At 35.9% G+C, this 22209-nt stretch overlaps 1 protein-coding gene across 1 annotated transcript in view; it reads left to right on the top strand.

The window, feature by feature from the left end:
• Positions 1–22209, top strand: part of LOC311083078 (NLR family CARD domain-containing protein 3-like) — a 56722-nt gene that overhangs the window by 23219 nt on the left and 11294 nt on the right. Inside the window, exons 8-9 of the mRNA XM_084114330.1 lie at positions 4267–4440; positions 11120–11293. Coding sequence (XP_083970456.1) covers positions 4267–4440; positions 11120–11293 — 348 coding nt within the window. The remainder of the gene's footprint in view (positions 1–4266; positions 4441–11119; positions 11294–22209) is intronic.

The raw sequence follows: 22209 nt of genomic DNA on the forward strand, positions 1-22209 counted from the left end.
TACTATAAGCTATAGGAGAGGTCCAAAATTCTCCTAGAGAATGCAGAAATGTTTATTTTCCTTCAGAAAAATTATTTTAGCAAAAATTGCTAAATAATGTTGAATTTGTTGACCTTACCAGTATGTCAAACTCATTTGACAAGTATAAGAAAGAAATACACAAAGGATTGTGCATTTCCCCCTTACTACTATGTTTTATTAGTTGTTTTAATAATTTTATTGAATGGGAACCGAAACTAGAATCGTTTGGCGAAACCGGAATTGGAACTGGAACCGAAAAATTTCTTACGATTCCCAACCCTAATTTTATCCCAGTACTTCTATTTAAGCTGTTTCATAACAACTCTCTCTGGGTCAGCGGCAGCGGCAACGCACATTTAAAATTAAACGATAGGATTTTGTCAGGTTTAATAGACAGACATATTATAATACATGTTTACACAAAAACAATTTTACACACACAAGTACTATCCCCGTTTACTTAACATACACATAAATTGTAAGAATATGACTAATAGTAAAGACTACTAATAACCATTAGGCCTATGCTAAAGCTATTAAATAGCAGTCCCAAACTTTGTGCTAATACAATGTTGGTATGAGCCACCACAGTCATTTAAAACTATAAAAAATAACACAAAATGAAAATAAAGTGCCATTTTGGGGTTAATATGGAAACGGCATGGTGAACACACGATACTAACAAGAACTGTTAATGAAACATGGAAACTTCTCCTGGTGATTAGAGTGAAAATCATCCTGCATGCAAATCCTTCTCAGCTAACACACGACGTACCAGTAACGTGATTTATTGGTATTTTACTTTTATTTCGTGACTTACTAATTTACAACGTAACAACGTTGCATGCTCGTAGTTTCCTTTGCACTTTATACACAGCGCTGACATGACAGGAAAGTCAGTTTTTCTGAGGTGAAAGACTTTTTATTTCAGCGTACACTTACGTCACTGCCTGGTAGTTCCTATTGTGCTGGGTTTTCTGAAGTAGTCGTGATTCGCCTCTCATAACATAACATGCTCTAAACACACGATTCGATTAATTGTGCAGCCCTAATTAATATGTACAGTAGATAGTGTATACAATATATCTTTGGTGTAAGCCCCATCCGGTGGTTCAGCGACAGACTCCAGCTTGAGCCGTCAGATCCTGCCGGCGAGAGAAGGCAGCGGTGAGGAGTCTCCCTGAAGAGAAACATTTACATCTTACTATATTATTAAAACTAACAGTTAAATAAACCGGACGAACTACAAACCAGACAACAGATGCAGGATACAGTGAAGAGGGTTTTTTAAATTACAAATGTTTGCTGTAAATCAACTTGCCTTGTAATGCTTGTGCAAACAGACCCTTGTAAAAGCTTGAGCATCGCCTCAAAATGTGTGTGTGCAGCTGAAAAGAGGGAAGTGGTGTGTGTTTCACCTGAACCAGGGCTGTCACCATATCAGATTTATCACTACATGATTATCATGGCCAAAATAACACACAATAACAATATATCACCATATCTATGGAAATCTTGAAAATAATAATAATAATGCTATCAGTCAAATTCATCTTTACTTTGTTTATTTTGTGTTATTTTTGAAAAAGAAGAATCACTCCATCACATACAAAAGGAACAATTACACTTAATGCGACCGGTCTGAAATAATGGCAACACTTTATCACAAGTATACAGTAACACAGCGCTTATAAATCATTTTCAAACTATTAGTTTATAGTTAATGAATAGTATATAATAGTATATAAGCTGTAGTTAATATATTAAGAGACTATATACAAATAGCAAATTCTTGATTCACTGTTTAATTAGCTCTTATGTAAAGATCTAGATAATGCTTTGTTAACAACATATTAACCATAAATAGTTCTCACTCTAGATTAGGTCATTAAGTGCTTTAATACAGCCTTTATTGGACATTAATTACATTAATATTAAGAGTTCCTTAAAATGTTTACATTAAGCACACTCACACACACACACACACACACTCTCTCTCTCTCACACACACACACACACACACACACACACACTAGGGCTGGATATGATATGTACTGCAATTTTTAAGAATTGCGTTTCTACAATATTGCGATTCGATATTGCAATGTATTTCTTCTTTTATTTACACTAGACTATGGGTAAAAGTTAAATCATACTCTTATACAGACTGTACATGATGTATAAGATGAGTCATATTTACAAATTTAATTCATCACATCTTTCTGAGTTTTATTTCAGAAGCATCATACAGTGCTACATTCTCTTGATTAAATAATTCAATTACAAATACATTTTTAACAGTCAGTTGTCGCCACCTAGTGGCGGAATAATGTAATCGATAAATGCGTTATTTTAAGCGCCAAGTTTCTATCAAAGGCTGATTTACTCTATTTTGATCGCTATCTTAGACATCAGTGTTTATATTTGCACTTTAAACTTTTATCCCAGTACTTCTATGATAATTTGAACTATTGTATCACAGAAATAATGATAATGTTACTATTATGAGGTTTTAAAGACCTTTTGTGAAGCTGTTTCATGACAACTCTCTCTGGGTCAGCGGCAGCGCCAACACAGATTTGAATGTTGCGATATGATTTTGTCAAAGGTTTAATAGACAGATTGAAAGATTGTGTGGGTGTTTGAATGGAGATCACAGTATTTTAAAGATGAATCGTGCAGCTCTACTGTCTTATCTCTCTCTCAGCATATGAGTAGCGCGAGGGCTTTTCAGTGCTTTCAGTCTCACGTCTCTTCCACGCGTCCACTTGAAAGGGATATTACGTCACTCAACACTCATATGGTGTGTTCATGTCATCTTGTAAAGATTGTTTTTATGAGTTGAACGCACATGAACGCCTCCACAATAGTCGCTTTTCCTCCGTCGGGCCGAACGGTTCTTATAACGGTAATGAATCCTCAGCCGAACCGTGCTGGTAGAATCCGTGAAGTAAAGTCGCCAGGATTGGTCACTTGTCTGTTGCCTGGCTGCCAGTTTCTCTGTAGCTGGTTAAGCACTCTTTGAGTGAAGTAAAGAAAGCAATAATAAAATTAAAAGCAATAGCTGATCATTCTCCATAACGCGATCGCTATTCACATCTCATATCATCAGTAAACCGCCGCGTTACCAAGGCAACGACTGACGCGTTTGCATTACATCCCAAAGAGTACAACACCATTCTTTGATCAGATCTTTGAAAATAAGCCGTCGTGCTAAATCGTGTTTAATAGACAGCATGACCAGACCATTTAGTCTTTCCTGAGACAGTGTTCACTACAACATTGACAGGATCATTGAATCAGTGATTTGAACTCGGTAAACCAAATCAGTTCTGTTCATGACTGAATCATCTAGACTGGTTTTATTAACGGGTTTCTCCTATTGACTGCAATGAACCGACTCAAATGATTCATTCACGAATCGCACATCATTACAAATGTACACCTATGACTAGAACGAAATCCTACATTTTGATTGATTCCTCACAGAAATTGGCTCAGAGGCTTCAGAAAGCCTAAATATATACATCACTGGACTAGTTTTATTGTCGCTTGGTGATTTTCCGTTTCCGCACTGTGTCGTTTCTGAATAACCCGCGAGTGAACACACACACTTGGCACACACTATAATGAATACCCGTTCTTTATAGCGTGCTTCCTAAAAGATTATTTTACGAAGTAAATACCAAAATCATCCAGGAAATTATGGAGTTCTGCTGGACCCTTACAATCGTCCCAGTCCTCCCCTGCTAACACACACACACACACGCACACACACGCACACACACACACACACACACACACACACACACACACACACACACACAAATGTTCCTCAAAATGCTTACAAATACATTAATCACACACACACACAAACACACACACACACACACACACACACGTGCTCCTTAAAATGTTTACAAATACATTAATCACACACACAGACACACACACACACATTCACACGTTCCTTAAAATGTTTACAAATACATTAAGCATTAAAGCACATTCACACTCACACACACGTTGGGTTTCCATGTTTTATGGGGATTTTCCGTAGAAATAATGATTTTTATACTGTACAAACTGTATATTGAATCCCCTAATCCTAACTGATGTAATTTAACAACTTGTTTCTAATGAATATTTGTATATATTTCATATTGACAGCATTATGTTATTTATTTTTTAAGTGTCGTGTTTATCTCTGGATATAGGCTTAATGTGTGTCATTGTTCTCTACAGGTTGATAAGGTGTGGTGTGACAGATGAAGGTTGTGCTGCTCTGGCTTCAGCTCTGAGATCAAACCCCTCACACCTGAGAGATCTGGATCTGTCTAAGAATAAACTAGGAGACTCAGGAGTGAAGCTGTTTTCTGCTGGACTGGCAAATCCTCACTGTAAACTGGAGATACTGTGGTAAGATCATCTCTACCATAAAGACTCGGAGTGAATAAGGATTAATATGTACAGTAGATAGTGTATACAATATATCTTTGGTGTAAGCCCCATCCGGTGGTTCAGCGACAGACTCCAGCTTGAGCCGTCAGATCCTGCCGGCGGTAGAAGGCAGCGGTGAGGAGTCTCCCTGAAGAGGAACATTTACATCTTACTATATTATTAAAACTAACAGTTAAATAAACCGGACGAACTACAAACCAGACAACAGATGCAGGATACAGTGAAGAGGTTTTTTTAAATTACAAATGTTTGCTGTAAATCAACTTGTCTTGTAATGCTTGTGCAAACAGACCCTTGTAAAAGCTTGAGCATCGCCTCAAAATGTGTGTGTGCAGCTGAAAAGAGGGAAGTGGTGTGTGTTTCACCTGAACCAGGGCTGTCACCATATCAGATTTATCACTACATGATTATCATGGCCAAAATAACTCACAATAACAATATATCACCATATCTATGGAAATCTTGAAAATAATAATAATAATGCTATCAGTCAAATTCATCTTTACTTTGTTTATTTTGTGTTATTTTTGAAAAAGAAGAATCACTCCATCACATACAAAAGGAACAATTACACTTAATGCGACCGGTTTGAAATAATGGCAACACTTTATCACAAGTATACAGTAACACAGCGCTTATAAATCATTTTCAAACTATTAGTTTATAGTTAATGAATAGTATATAATAGTATATAAGCTGTAGTTAATATATTAAGAGACTATATACAAATTGCAAATTCTTGGTTCACTGTCACTGTAATTAACCAAGTATTATTGTTTAATTAGCTCTTATGTAAAGAGTTAGATAATGCTTTGTTAACAACGTATTAACCATAAATAGTTCTCACTCTAGATTAGGTCACGCAGAATCAGAAAACGTCATTAAGTGCTTTAAAGGTCCCGTATTATGCCCCTTTTCACAAGATGTAAAATAAGTCTCTGATGTCCCCAGAGTGTGTATGTGAAGTTTCAGCTCAAAATACCCAACAGATCATTTTTTACAGCATGTTTAAATTGTCATTTTTTGGGGCACAGAAAAACGCGCTTTTTTAGTGTGTGCCCTTTAAATGCAAATAAGCTGCTGCTGGACGACCCAGGGGGCGGAGCTTCATGAGCTCGCGCTCAGTCTCTCAGGACAATTTCATCTCACGGAATGATGATAATATCAGAAACTCTCAGTAACGGTGTTCATTTCGAGTCGGACAATAATACCTACAGAGTCAGAGTGCTGTATAGAGATGAAACAGGTATAGTTTAGTAGTTTAATTACGGTTATTATAGTATTTGTCATCTGCTTGTATGTATCCATTATTTATTAATAGCCTACAAGTCTGCTGTCTGAATGATGATCAAACATATACTGATGAGTTTAATAAAGTTTATTGTACATCACACAAAAGATGAAGCGTCAGTTTTACTTCAGAAAATCACCGTAAGAGCTGAGTAAACACAGTAAGTTATAAGAAGTGCGCAAGTACATAAACGAATTTCGGTAGAGTTGAGGGAGCATTCCTGTGGGCGGAGGTTAGTCAAAAAACGGTTCTAGTGACGTCATTAAAGAAGGAAGTAGAGGGATGTAGTCCAAACGGGCCGTTCGATGTAGTCAACTTCTGTTAAATAAAATATCTCGCTTGGCATTGAACTTTGAGCTTTATAATTTTACAGATATTATTTATGCTTCAACAGCAACATTACACACTAACTAAAGTTTGAAACATGGGATCACGAAGAACGGGACCTTTAATACAGCCTTTATTGGACATTAATTACATTAATATTAAGAGTTCCTTAAAATGTTTACATTAAGCACACTCACTCACACACACACACACACTCTCTCCCTCTCTCTCTCTCTCTCTCACACACACACACACACACACACACACACATTAGGGCTGGATACGATATGTACTGCAATTTTTAAGAATTGCGTTTCTACAATAATGTGATTTGATATTGCAATGTATTTCTTCTTTTATTTACACTAGACTATGGGTAAAAGTTAAATCATACACTTATACAGACTGTACTGTAACAGATTGACCTAATTAATTGGGGTGCCAAGCAGGTGATTAACCTACTAAATTTATTTGAGTCAGTCAACCGTACAAAGGATTCAAACACAAGAAAAAAGTAGGAACCCTTAATATGTGGATGAAGAAACACAAATGTCAACAGGCTCAATTCATATAAACTGTTATTAGCTTTCTTGTTTGAGCAAAATAACATTCAGTGAGAGGAAAGCATTATTGATTCACAAAATGCAAGTTCAACAAAACACAAAACAAGACCAAAAATTATTCAATTTATAAGGAAAGGATCCCAGAAATTAAAATACTCAATTCCCAATTCTGGGCCCACTTAACATAACAAAATCTTTCAACAACAAAAAAATCAGTTCATTCAATAATTAAATTCGTTTTGAATTCCTTTTCAACTCATTTGGGGTGTGCAAACCACCAGTTTCACAAGTTCACATTAACAGTTCTTGACTGAATTCTCAATCCAGCATAGTAGCTTAGAGTTCATAGGTTCTTAGATCATTAAGTCCATTCAGACCAGCACTGAGCAACCAGTCCACTGTGCAGTTCAGAAAGAGTTTTTTTTTTAGCACTTCAAACAAATTTTACACAGTCCCATGGACACTCAATTGGCAAACCCAACATAAGAATATAAAGAAAAAGAAAAAACAATACTTGTTTGGTTTTGTCCCGTCAGTCAGTCAGACAAATGATCTGGTCCTCCATTGTCGTTTGTATCATTGGTAATTTCCCTGAACATCCAGCAACTTCCAAAAGGTCCATAAATCCCAAGGCAATCAAAGAAAGGTTCCTTTCACCTCACAGGTTGTTTGGAGATATGCAGGGATTAACTGCCCACATCTTCCCACTACACAAGGCATTACTCTCTGACTGCCATCTTCCAGCTCTCTTAAGCCATGTGCTCCACACATCATGTGACTCAGTGCATCATGTGACTCAGTGTATCATGTGACTCAGTGTATCATGTGACTTAGTGTATCATGTTCGTCACAGTACATGATGTATAAGATGAGTCATATTTACAAATTCAATTCATCACATCTTTCTGAGTTTTATTTCAGAAGCATCATACAGTGCTACATTCTCTTGATTATATAATTCAATTACAAATACATGTTTTAACAGTCACTTGTCGCCACCTAGTGTCGGAATAATGTAATCGATAAATGCGTTATTTCAAGCGCCAAGTTTCTATCAAAGGCTGATTTACTCTACTTTGATCGCTATCGTAGACATCATTGTTTATATTTGAACTTTAAACTTTTATCCCAGTACTTCTATGATAATTTGAACTATTGTATCACAGAAATAATGATACTATTATGAGGTTTTAAAGACCTTTTGTGAAGCTGTTTCATGACAACTCTCTCTGGGTCAGCGGCAGCGCCAACACAGATTTGAATGTTGCGATATGATTTTGTCAAAGGTTTAATAGACAAATTGAAAGATTGTGTGGGTGTTTGAATGGAGATCACAGTATTTTAAAGATGAATCGTGCAGCTCTACTGTCTTATCTCTCTCTCAGCATCTCTCTCACCATATCAGATTTATCACTACATGATTATCATGGCCAAAATAACACACAATAACAATATATCACCATATCTATGGAAATCTTGAAAATAATAATAATAATGCTATCAGTCAAATTCATCTTTACTTTGTTTATTTTGTGTTATTTTTGAAAAAGAAGAATCACTCCATCACATACAAAAGGAACAATTACACTTAATGCGACCGGTTTGAAATAATGGCAACACTTTATCACAAGTATACAGTAACACAGCGCTTATAGATCATTTTCAAACTATTAGTTTATAGTTAATGAATAGTATATAATAGTATATAAGCTGTAGTTAATATATTAAGAGACTATATACAAATTGCAAATTCTTGGTTCACTGTCACTGTAATTAACCAAGTATTATTGTTTAATTAGCTCTTATGTAAAGAGTTAGATAATGCTTTGTTAACAACGTATTAACCATAAATAGTTCTCACTCTATTACACTCTATACATTGTATCACAGAAATAATGATACTATTATGAGGTTTTAAAGACCTTTTGTGAAGCTGTTTCATGACAACTCTCTCTGGGTCAGCGGCAGCGCCAACACAGATTTGAATGTTGCGATATGATTTTGTCAAAGGTTTAATAGACAAATTGAAAGATTGTGTGGGTGTTTGAATGGAGATCACAGTATTTTAAAGATGAATCGTGCAGCTCTACTGTCTTATCTCTCTCTCAGCATATGAGTAGCGCGAGGGCTTTTCAGTGCTTTCAGTCTCACGTCTCTTCCACGCGTCCACTTGAAAGGGATATTACGTCACTCAACACTCATATGATGCGTTCATGTCATCTTGTAAAGATTGTATTTACGAGTTGAACGCACATGAACGCCTCCACAATAGTCGCTTTTCCTCCGTCGGGCCGAACGGTTCTTATAATGGTAATGAATCCTCAGCCGAACCGCGCTGGTAGAATCTGTGAAGTAAAGTCTCCAGGATTGGTCACTTGTCTGTTGCCTGGCTGCCAGTTTCTCTGTAGCTGGTTAAGCACTCTTTGAGTGAAGTAAAGAAAGCAATAATAAAATTAAAAGCAATCGATGATCATTCTCCATAACGCGATCACTATTCACATCTCATATCATCAGTAAACCGCCGCGTTACCAAGGCAACGACTGACGCGTTTGCATTACATTCCAAAGAGCGGCTGCTGTCAAACCCACAGTGGAGAATGAAGCCGTAACCGCACCAGCTGACCCGGATCGGCGTTCGACCCGACAGTGCAAAAGCGGCTAATGTCGTAAATACGAGTGGGAAGCTCTGGAGGTTCTATGCGGTTATCCGGACCACACCTGACCACAACCGCTCTTGGTTGGTCGTAACCCCAGTGACGGGTAGGTTTAGGGGCGGGGTTGGGGTAGGTCATCACATATGGTCCGGATAACCGTATAGTACCGCTCTGGAGGTTCTATAAACCCTTATCTAATCTTTTTTCCACATATAACAATCGTTATCTATAAGCATAGCAATTATTATTCAATAAGAGACAATAAAGAACTAAATGAAAGTTTGAAAGTTTATTAAATTAACTAAAATTATACATTTATAACTATACAAATAATTACATACTGCATTCAGTACAACACCATTATTTGATCAGATCTTTGAAAATAAGCCGTCGTGCTAAATCGTGTTTAATAGACAGCATGACCAGACCATTTAGTCTTTCCTGAGACAGTGTTCACTAAAACATTGACAGGATCATTAAATCAGTGATTTTAACCATAGATATCATATATAAATGCTAGATGTCTCTGCTGGCCAATGGAGGTCAACGTTCGCACGTGGCGGCCATCATGCCACAGGCAGCTCGCTCACTTGTTTAATGGTGCATGTACTTTTAAATAACCATAACTTGCTCAATTTTCTACCGATTTTCAAACGGTTTGGTTTATTATAAATGTCAGAGATGTAGCTATGACACTGCATACATACACTGCATACATATGAATAACTATAACTTACATGTTCAAGCATTCGGAATTATAGCCGCGTTAATAACGTTTGTAAGAAACCAAACCGTTTGTAAATCCGTCAAGATTTCAGCGAGATAAGAGGATTTGTGTGCGTGCTGCTCACTCACCTTACATTAAGCCTGCCTGTGACAAGATGGCCGAACGGTGATGCCGGAAGTGACTGCGCCATAAGACATCTAGCGTTTATATATGATATCTATGATTTGAACTCGGTAAACCAAATCAGTTCTGTTCATGAATGAATCATCTAGACTGGTTTATTAACGGGTTTCTCCTATTCACTGCAATGAACCGACTCAAATGATTCATTCACGAATCGCACATCATTACACATGTATACCTATGACTAGAACGAAATCAAGAATTTTGATCGATTCCTCACAGAAATTGGCTCCAAGGCTTCAGAAAGCCTAAATATATACATCACTGGACTAGTTTTATTGTCGATTGGTGATTTTCCGTTTCCGCACTGTGACGTTTCTGAATCACCCGCGAGCGAACACACACACTTGGCACACACTATAATGAATACCCGTTCTTTAAAGCGTGCTTCCTAAAAGATTATTTTACGAAGTAAATACAAAAATCATCCAGGAAATTATGGAGTTCTGCTGGACCCTTACAATCGTCCCAATCCTCCCCTGCTAACACACACACACACACACACACACACACACACACACACACACACACACACACATAATTTTCCTTAAAATGCTTACAAATACATTAAGCACACACACACACGCACACACTCACACACACATTCACACTTTCCTTAAAATGTTTACAAATACATTAAGCATTAAAGCACATTCACACTCACACACACACGTTGGGTTTCCATGTTTTATGGGGATTTTCCGTAGAAATAATGATTTTTATACTGTACAAACTGTATATTGAATCCCCTAATCTTAACTGTTTTAATTTAACATCTTGTTTCTAATGAATATTTGTATATATTTCATATTGACAGCATTATGTTATTTATTTTTTAAGTGTCATGTTTATCTCTGGATATAGGCTTAATGTGTGTCATTGTTCTCTACAGGTTGGAGGAGTGTGGTGTCACAGATGAAGGTTGTGCTGCTCTGGCTTCAGCTCTGAGATCAAACCCCTCACACCTGAGAGAACTGAGTCTGTCTGAGAATAAACTAGGAGACTCAGGAGTGAAGCTGTTCTCTGCTGGACTGGCGAATCCTCACTGTAAACTGGAGGAACTGTGGTAAGATCATCTCTACCATAAAGACTCTGAGTGAATAAGGATTAATAAGTACAGTAGATAGTGTATACAATATATCTTTGGTGTAAGCCCCATCCGGTGGTTCAGTGACAGATTCCAGCTTGAGCCGTCAGATCCTGCCGGCGGTAGAAGGCAGCGGTGAGGAGTCTCCCTGAAGAGGAACATTTACATCTTACTATATTATTAAAACTAACAGTTAAATAAACCTGACAAACTACAAACCAGACAACAGATGCAGGATACAGTGAAGAGGGTTTTATAAATTACAAATGTTTGCTGTAAATCAACTTGTCTTGTAATGCTTGTGCAAACTGACCCTTGTAAAAGCTTGAGCATCGCCTCAAAATGTGTGTGTGCAGCTGAAAAGAGGGAAGTGGTGTGTGTTTCACCTGAACCAGGGCTGTCACCATATCAGATTTATCACTACATGATTATCATGGCCAAAATAACACACAATAACAATATATCACCATATCTATGGAAATCTTGAAAAAAATAATAATAATGCTATCAGTCAAATTCATCTTTACTTTGTTTATTTTGTGTTATTTTTGAACAAGAAGAATCACTCACAAAAGGAACAATTACACTTAATGCGACCGGTTTGAAATAATGGCAACACTTTATCACAAGTATACAGTAACACAGCGCTTATAAATCATTTTCAAACTATTAGTTTATAGTTAATGAATAGTATATAATATTATATAAGCTGTAGTTAATATATTAAGAGACTATATACAAATAGCAAATTCTTGGTTCACTGTCACTGTAATTAACCAAGTATTATTGTTTAATTAGCTCTTATGTAAAGAGTTAGATAATGCTTTGTTAACAACGTATTAACCATAAATAGTTCTCACTCTAGATTAGGTCACGGAGAATCAGAAAATGTCATTAAGTGCTTTAATACAGCCTTTCTTGGACATTAATTACATTAATATTAAGAGTTCCTTAAAATGTTTACAAATACATTAAGCACACACACACACACACACACACACTCACTCTCTCTCTCTCTCTCTCTCTCTCTCTCTCTCTCTCTCTCTCTCTCTCTCTCTCTCTCTCTCTCACACTCACTCACTCACTCACACTCTCACACACACTCACACTCACACACACTCACTCACACACACACTAGGGCTGGATACGATACAGATGGTGGACAACCAGAATGAGACTTTTAATTGGGCTTAAATTGAGACAAAATTGGGATGTGTATTTGCTGCCTTTTACCGCTGAGTGGCGCTGTAATCACAGACTTTGAAAAGTGTCAGTTTATTCTCTTTATGACGTAATCTGAGCTGAGGTCACAGATAAATTCAAGATAAATATTGTGGTTAAATGAATTCCAATTCATTAAATTTAAACAAAGTAGACACACGTTAACATTGTGTGCCCAGTTTTTCTATAATTTAGAAAGGCTATGTCAATAGGTTACTTGTCATTTACTTCGTGTTATTTTAATGTGTTTGTAGATTTATTAACTGAAACATAACAGTGAAATAAATTAAAATAATTTACCGTAAAATTAAAACATTTTCAGGACTTGCAGTTACTAACCGATGTTAGTCGGTTTAAGCATTCTTTGTTATATTCAGAATTAAATAGGCTTACATGTTGTTATGATTATCAATTGAATTCTTTAATAAATAATCAACCACAATGCCTATTACTGCCGCAGCAAAAATAAACCAGTCGAATTTCAAAGTCGTTCGCGAAATGACTAGGCTATACCGGGTGGCGCAAGTGACAGGGCAAAACAGCAGCAACTGCGGCATTTTAAAAGGTAAGTTTCCTATCTGTTTATTTCAAAAAAAAAAAAAAAAAAAAGAAACATGGCGCAAGATCTTGTAAAAAAAAAAAACTTTTTTCATTATTTGAACAAAAATGAGACTGATTGAATATGTAAAAATATAAACAAACAAAGCAGAGAATAAAACAAACTTTTAGGGAAAAAATATAGGCCTATTATGCTACAACAGAATTGGTTAACATTAACGAAAGCAAAATATGTAAAAATACATTTCAAACAAAATAAAACAAAACAAATTCATGGCCGAGTGGTAGGCTATAACTTAGGCTACGTTTCAATAATTCAGATGACACGGGTTCAAATCCCGAACAAACATGGGCTACTTTTTTATTATTAATGCAGAGAGATTTGATAGTTCTAAAATATTGCTACACCATATTGTTTTTTTCTCCTATAGCCTATATTAAATATTGTATATTTATAAAATAAAATTTCCATTAATTTCCATTTTACATTAGGGACAATTTTTCTCCAACAGAATGGCTGAATTAACATCTGCATAATAATAATAATAATAAGAAGAATATAACAAACTTTTAAAACAGAGAAAATAGTAAATCTAGGCTATATTCAGACGATAGCTCTGTGGTCAATGCATTAACAATAGCCTCTCGGAGCTTCAAACGATCTGAGATCGAATCTCAGTGTAGCCGACAGTGTTTATGTTTTTCCGTTCTTGATGCTTAAATATGCATCTGTTTATTAAAGTCAATCATCTTGTTTAATTATCAATTGTACATTACAACATAAATTTGCTACATTCCAGTTGAGCCGCTGCAAAGACGACACATCTGATGAAGGAAGACTGTCAGCCGATTGCACCAGAAAATTAAGATGATGAAGCTCGTCTTTAATCTGCTAAATTATTTTTTTGTGAATCATTCACGAGATTGAGATGACTGACAGTGATACCCGGCCAAAGCAACGGAAGACATTTTTCAAAACAGATCGAACAAATCAGAAAAATACTTTCAATACAGTATTGCTTTCAATTAAAAAATAAACAATGAAAATGTAAAAGAAAAAGAAAATTAATTAAGTTTGAAAACCCATCGCACATTTCAAGGTATGAACAAAGTGTCGGGACAGTTTATTTATTTAAACAGGGTTGCATCGATAGAGTTTATTCCCTTTGTGATGCAAAATAAGAAACACAGAATCTTATTCTTGCAACATTTTAAATTTCTATTGTCAAAGAAATTGCAGCTAAATTAAAAAATTAAAACGGTACAAAATGAAAAAAGTTCAAAGCAACATAAATTAAGAACAGGCGTTTTTCTTTGCCTCTCTCGCGCTGGATATTTTTTTAGTAAGTTTGGTCTCCCTCACTGCGCGCGGCGGGTCTTTCTCGAAATGAAGCATTTCAGCGTAAAAAAACACCATACAGCTGATAATACTGTATATGTCGCTGTGTTCATCCACACAAATCACGAAAGAAAAAACTGTAACAAATAGCTTTTGTTCCTTCAAAGATACAACATGCCTTGCTGAATTCACCTTACAATAAAACGAGGTGGGTCGCGAATTAAAGAGCTCTGTATCTGCTAAATTGAAATTGTGTGTGGAAAACCTTTAAATACAATCAATAAAACTACAATATATAATTTAATAAGATATAGGGCCTACTGTACATAGGCTATGGACTTTTGGAGATTTTGAGATTAATCCTTAAAAGAATTTTGCCTTTGCCTGCTCATCAAGCTGGCTCCGACACTCTCCATATGAAAGACGGAACATTAACACCTCTGTCCTGCACCCCCACGATAAAGCAACTATTGCCTTCTCCAAACCCCCCACAGGCTACCTGAGTTTGCAAAACAAAACAAAGAGTTTGCCACTCGTCGTGGTGTGCCAAAACACTTAATTATAAACTTCAATATTTCATTCAAAACAATCTCAAAACGCTTTGTGACATTTTGAAAAACCGTGGATGCATTACTGCCACTGGAACCATGAACGCAACAGAATACTGGTTCTGATTTTATTGTTTGTCGTTTAAACGTCATTCATATATATATATATATATATATATATATATATATATATATATATATATATATATATAATTTTTTTTAACAGAACTGCTTCTGAAATTACGATTGTAATTATTATAGGCTACAGAAGTAAAGTCATTGTATAATATTTGTACCTTAGCGTAAAATGGAAATGCATGGTGATTTTATTTTGTAAATAGGCTATAAGCAAAAAAGAACTAGACAAATCTCTCTGCATCAACAATAGACTATAAAATGCATTAATAGGCTAATATGAAAATATCAGTAGTTCAAGTTAGTTCGGGATTCGAACCCGTGTCATCTAAATGATCGTAACGCAAGTTCAACCACTCGGCCACGATTCACTCGTTGCGACATGGCCTAACGTTCAAGTGTGTGTTCACTCACACGAGCGAGAAGCGCTCTTCATTCAAATGAACGCGCCGCCGCGTTTGTCGAACACTAATTCAACATGCCAGAATAAAACCTGGCTTTAGAACAATGCATAGCGCCACTCGTCGTGGTGTGCCAAAAAATTTACAATAATTTAGTTTAATTTATTTCAGTGTTAATGTTTGAGTTAAAAAAATCCTCTACAAATTAAATTAACACAAAGTCGGCTATAAGAGTCCTTTATAGGGTACGTAAAAAAGCAAAGGGCTTACAGTCTTAACATTTAGGCTACTTTGCTTAAATTCGATACATTTATTTTCAGTAGGGCCTAATAAATTTGTAGGGATGTAATTTCAGTATGCTTTACCAACGCTATGTATTCAATTAAAGTTCCAAGAGGTCTGGTCTCTATATTTCCTTCCCAGCTGACACTAATATGCAAGTGCACAGCAAAAATCACAACTTGTGCTTGCTGCGAACGCAAGTTATTTAAGGTGTCTCAACTGTACGCAGTCTACCCTACAGTGTGAATTTGTTACAAGGTTTCATTTAATTAAATTAATGTGCAGCAATTTGTACAAATAGAGTCTATAGGCCTACTATACTGTTGTAGCCATTAAATAATCTCATTTAGTATCATATTTGTTAAAATATTATAATGTTATTTTTTTCCATCTATGTTGAATATGAAAAGTGAACAGCACAAGTAAGATAGGATGCATTATATCGAGAGATGGATATGGAGTGGGTCAGACATGATTTTGACCACTTCATTAAGTTTTGTTTAGTAGAAAACCTTTCTTTAAAGTGAATTTCGTTTTCTATAAATTGTATCTTAATTTTAATAAATTTTTCATCAACCAATTGCCTGGTTTTAATAAGTAAGAGAAGCAAATATAACACTAATCATGGAGGCGCCCGCGCGGTCACTTGCATTGCACGTCAGCTGGAGCGCATCTCATCCTCCTAACTTAACGAAACTCAGCGTATGCCTCACACAGACATGATAAATACATCAAATACACAAAGCTTGAAATGTCTTCAAACGAAATAATTCAAAACGAAAAGAAAAAGGCTACTCTCTGATTATATCTTTATGTGCATTTCTCTCTAGGTGCGTTCACTACAAATATGGCGATCGTCAACTTCATCTTTGCAGTCGACACTGTCAGAAAACACTAGTTTATTGATAAAAATCAATGCACGCATCACCAGATTTACAAATACACATCTTGCTTGTTGCACGCACACATATAATGTCGAAAAAACGACATATTATGTTGAAATAACATTATTATTAACCCCCTGAGGTCGGCTATCGCGCCAGCGCGATAGGCTCGTTTTATTCCTTATCAGTGCAAAAAAAAAATACAAAAAAATATTAATTTTTATCTTATATGCTTGTGTTATACATCAATCGATCCTGTTAAGTGTGTATTATTTTTGTGTATACTAACAATAAAAACAAAGTGTTGTGCTTTTTGCCAAATAAAGAAAAATAAACATGATGCGAGTTCTGCCTCCTCTCCGTCAGTGTAGTCCATTCTGAAACGCGTCCGAAAATGAACCATAACTCAGCGAATACTCAGTCAAACAGGCATACAGACACACAGGCATGAAGCTTGAATTCTCTTCTTTTAAATGAAGTAATTTTTATAAAAAACAAATATTCACAGTTTATGTAATATGTATGCAAAGAGAGAGATGTCAGTCGTTCTCATCACAGCTCATTAAGTTTTAATGTGCTCCGCCCACGGAGAGCGCGCGCTATTCAAACGCAAATGTGAGGCGATCCATACAAACCTGTGAAACGCCCACATCAGCTGGATAACACACACCGCGAGTTCACTTTCAGACTTATGTACTTTACGATGCTGTGAGGAATAATACTATCTTGATAATAATCCTGGAAAATTTACCTCAGAAGTTCTGGAAGTATCATTTCGAGGAGCAAACGGATCCCGCTGAGGAATAGGTCAGTTCTATTTGCTTTGTTCTAATCTGAATGAATGAACGCACAGATGCGTGCTGTTGTGGAGCTACTACAGCTGGCAAAAATACTGTTTAAATATGAATCGCGTTTCTGTGTATGAATGAATGAACGAACGCACAGATGCGTGCTGTTGTGGAGCTACTACAGCTGGCAAAAATACTGTTTAAATATGAATCGCGTTTCTATGAATGAATGAACGCACAGATGCGCGCTGTTGTGGAGCTACTACAGCTGGAAAAAAGACTGTTTAAATATGAATCGCGTTTCTATGTATGAATGAATGAACAGCTTTTATCAAACTCTATTGCTATACTGAGATGTGTAAAAATCGACTACAAAATCGGATAGATTATAAAGTTTTTACTGTAAAATACTGCCACATCAAATAAGCTTATAATGTTGCCAATTTCTTCTCATATGAATTGAATTACATATGATAAAATGTATACTTTAGTTTTTACAAAGAAAGATTACACTGGAAATATTGTTACAATTTTAAATGTTGTTGTAATTGTATAACCTTAAAAAAAAAAAAAAAATAAAAAAAAAAATATATATATATATATATATATATATAGGATAGATGTAAACAAAATCTTAAAAGGTCATTATAAGCCTTCTCTTTAAATAATTTTATTATGCTTTATTAGTGACACATTTGGGAAGAGAATATATTCCAAATCTGAAAATACAGTATGAGAACAATTAACTGCACAATTACTAGAAATGTTTACCTTGGATATTGTACAATTTGCAAGCACAATTTGTGGAAAAAACAACAACAACTGTGAACCAGTTATATATATATATATTGTCCTTGCATTCTTGTGGCTCAGTCACACACCTGAATGAAAGGCTCATTACGTATGCAGCCTCATTATGCGGGCCCCATTGTCTCCTCAGGTTTGAATCACGCCCACCCGCATATGGCCTTTCCAAACAAAAAGTGTTTTACAAGATTTAAATCAATGTATTGTGTTATGTGAATGATTAGGCAGCATGATTTTCACATGATTTTGAAGAAAAAACTATAGGCAACGACATCCATTGGTCAAAAGTCTTATTGACACATATTTAGTAAGTGTTTTGTGGCCTTATTTCAGAAACTTTAGTTTTTTGTTTTTTCAAAAACCATGCATAAACATTATTCTCTCAAAAATACAAACATGTACATGCAAGTTGTTCACATATTATGGTAGCCCTGTTTGTGCTAAATAGAGTGTAATTACACCTTTGCCATTAATATGTTTATAAGCAACTGAAAAAAGCACAAATGTCAGGGCATGTCAGAACATCTCAAGGACCCCAAAAACCCCACAGACCCCAGAGGGTTAATAATACATCTTTTAGAATATTTGATTAAATGCTGATTGTTGCGCTTGTTCAATTTAATAAAATTAATTGATAATTAAAATAATTGAAAATTAAATATTTAGTGGCCAAGTTTTGCTAATTTATTATATAGGCTATTATATGCCTATTGCCTATATTAAGTAGGTCATATTAAGACAAGGCATATATTAAGTTATTTTAGCTGTTATGAGAAAAATAAATCTAACGAAATCTAAAATCTAAATCTAATAAATCTAAAAAAAAATTCTAACACCAATTCAACATGCCAGAATAAAACCTGATTTTTGAACAATGCGTAACGCCACTCGGCCTGGTGTGCCAAAACACTACATTTTAAACTTCAATGTTTAATTCAAAACAATCTCAAAACGCGTTGTGACATTTTTTTAAAGCAGTAGCCTAGCCTATATACATTAAGGGAATTGAAACCAGGATCTTAACTAAAACGCGTTCCACGTAATCTCTCAAAAATTATGCCACACTACTCCATGTATTTTTTTTATTTTTTTTAAGGACTGCTTTTGAAATCACTATAAATTACTATGCAATTGTATCGCTCACGAGAGCTCTTCATTTATCTAATTCCTCAATAGAATAGTAAAAATATTCAGCGTCATTGCTCCTAATATCGTCTCTATTTTTAACTTTTGATTCTATTTTTTCAGTTCTAAAATTGATTCTATCTTTGGTTCTATTCTGTTGTAGCCTAATAGGCCTATTTATATATATGAAAAATATGCCTATTAGGTTTAGGGTTTTATATTTAACCCACTTACATTTTAAAATACGGCAATTGCTGCTGTTTTGCACAATGTCCCTTTGCGCCACCTGGCGGTCATTTCGGGAACGACTTTGAAATGCGGCTGGCGCGGCGGTAATAGAGCTGGTAAGTCCCGCCCATCCGTAAAACCCCAAGTGGACCTCTAGGTTGAAAAATCGTCAATGCAAGTGAATGGGAGAAAATAATTATTTTCTGATCCCGTTTGAATTGTTCCATGAATGTGAACATATGTTGTCTGTGAATTTTTTATATAATGTTTCATGTTACGAGTGTGACAGTATATGGTATGATTCTTCGGCTAGCAGTTGTGGAAAAGACATAACGAGAAAGACTACATGTCGCCTATGTGACGTCACCCCATAAAGTTGACTTACCCGTGGTTTTCGCCAACCTCAACGATTTTGTCCTCTCCCTGAAAGAAGGCGGTGAAGTGCACCGAAGACACAGCCATGTTTAGCGGGATCCGTGAGCTAGTGTCCGTGTGCTAGTGTGTTGACGTTTCAAACGCGTCGAAAGCAGCGATGAGTTGTAGTCCACAAAGTGCTCTCACACAAAGTCTAACCGTATCAAACTTCTACCCGCTAAATTGTAGCATTCTTCACACGTAAGATTATATAAAAAATTCACAGACAACATATGTTCACATTCATGGCAAAATTCAAACGGGACCAGAAAATAATTATTTTCTCCCATTCACTTGCATTGATGATTTTTCAACTTTGAGGTCCAGCGGGGTTTTACGGAAGGGGCGGGACTTACCAGCTCTATTGGCATTCTGGTTGTCCACCATCTGTATGTACTGCAATTTTTAAGAATTGCATTTTTACAATATTGCGATTCGATATTGCAATGTATTTCTTCTTTTATTTACACTAGACTATGGGTAAAAGTTAAATCATACTCTTATACAGACTGTACATGATGTATAAGATGAGTCATATTTACAAATTCAATTCACATCTTTCTGAGTTTTATTTCAGAAGCATCATACAGTGCTACATTCTCTTGATTAAATAATTCAATTACAAATACATGTTTTAACAGTCACTTGTCGCCACCTAGTGGCGGAATAATGTAATCGATAAATGCGTTATTTTAAGCGCCAAGTTTCTATCAAAGGCTGATTTACTCTACTTTGATCGCTATCTTAGACATCAATGTTTATATTTGAACTTTAAACTTTTATCCCAGTACTTCTATGATAATTTGAACTATTGTATCACAGAAATAATGATACTATTATGAGGTTTTAAAGACCTTTTGTGAAGCTGTTTCATCTCTGGGTCAGCGGCAGCGCCAACACAGATTTGAATGTTGCGATATGATTTTGTCAAAGTTTTAATAGACAGACAAATTGAAAGATTGTGTGGATGTTTGAATGGAGATCACAGTATTTTAAAGATGAATCGTGCAGCTCTACTGTCTTATCTCTCTCTCAGCATATGAGTAGCGCGAGGGCTTTTCAGTGCTTTCAGTCTCACGTCTCTTCCACGCGTCCACTTGAAAGGGATATTACGTCACTCAACACTCATATGGTGCGTTCATGTCATCTCGTAAAGATTGTATTTACGAGTTGAACGCACATGAACGCCTCCACAATAGTCGCTTTTCCTCCGTCGGGCCGAACGGTTCTTATAATGGTAATGAATCCTCAGCCGAACCGTGCTGGTAGAACCCGTGAAGTAAAGTCGACCAAGTCTATTCTTTGATCAGATCTTTGAAAATAAGACGTCGTGCTAAATCGTGTTTAATAGACAGCATGACCAGACCATTTAGTCTTTCCTGAGACAGTGTTCACTACAACATTGACAGGATCATTGAATCAGTAATTTGAACTCGGTAAACCAAATCATTTCTGTTCATGAATGAATCATCTAGACTGGTTTATTAACGGGTTTCTCCTATTCACTGCAATGAACCGACTCAAATGATTCATTCACGAATCGCACATCATTACACATGTATACCTATGACTAGAACGAAATCGTAAATTTTGATCGATTCCTCACAGAAATTGGCTCAGAGGACTAGTCTAGATCACTGGACTAGTTTTATTGTCGCTTGGTGATTTTCCGTTTCCGCACTGTGTCGTTTCTGAATAACCCGCGAGCGAACACACACACTTGGCACACACTATAATGAATACCCGTTCTTTAAAGTCCGTAAAATATTATTTTACGAAGTAAATACAAAAATCATCCAGGAAATTATGGAGTTCTGCTGGACCCTTACAATCGTCCCAATCCTCTTGCTAACACACACACACACACACTGTCGTGGAAATTACTTTCACAACTTTAAATAATAATTGGAAGACAGCTGGAAATTTCAAAAGTTATAAAGATCTTTATTTCTTGCAAGAAATTGGCTGTTCACACATCAGTCAGAGTCTGATATGGAAGGGCGCCGACTTCTCCTTTTTGCCCAGCTTATATACTCTTTAACACATCCTGGTCTGTCTCAAAAGATCGCCTTGGTTTACCTTAAAAGGCAACACATCTTTGTTCAAGACCTCTTCTAACATAAATTCTATCTAGACAGAACAATATCATGTCTGCAAAAGTTTCC

Source organism: Abramis brama, assembly GCF_963993115.1.
Source record: "Abramis brama genome assembly, chromosome: 5".
NCBI classification, from domain to species: domain Eukaryota; kingdom Metazoa; phylum Chordata; class Actinopteri; order Cypriniformes; family Leuciscidae; genus Abramis; species Abramis brama.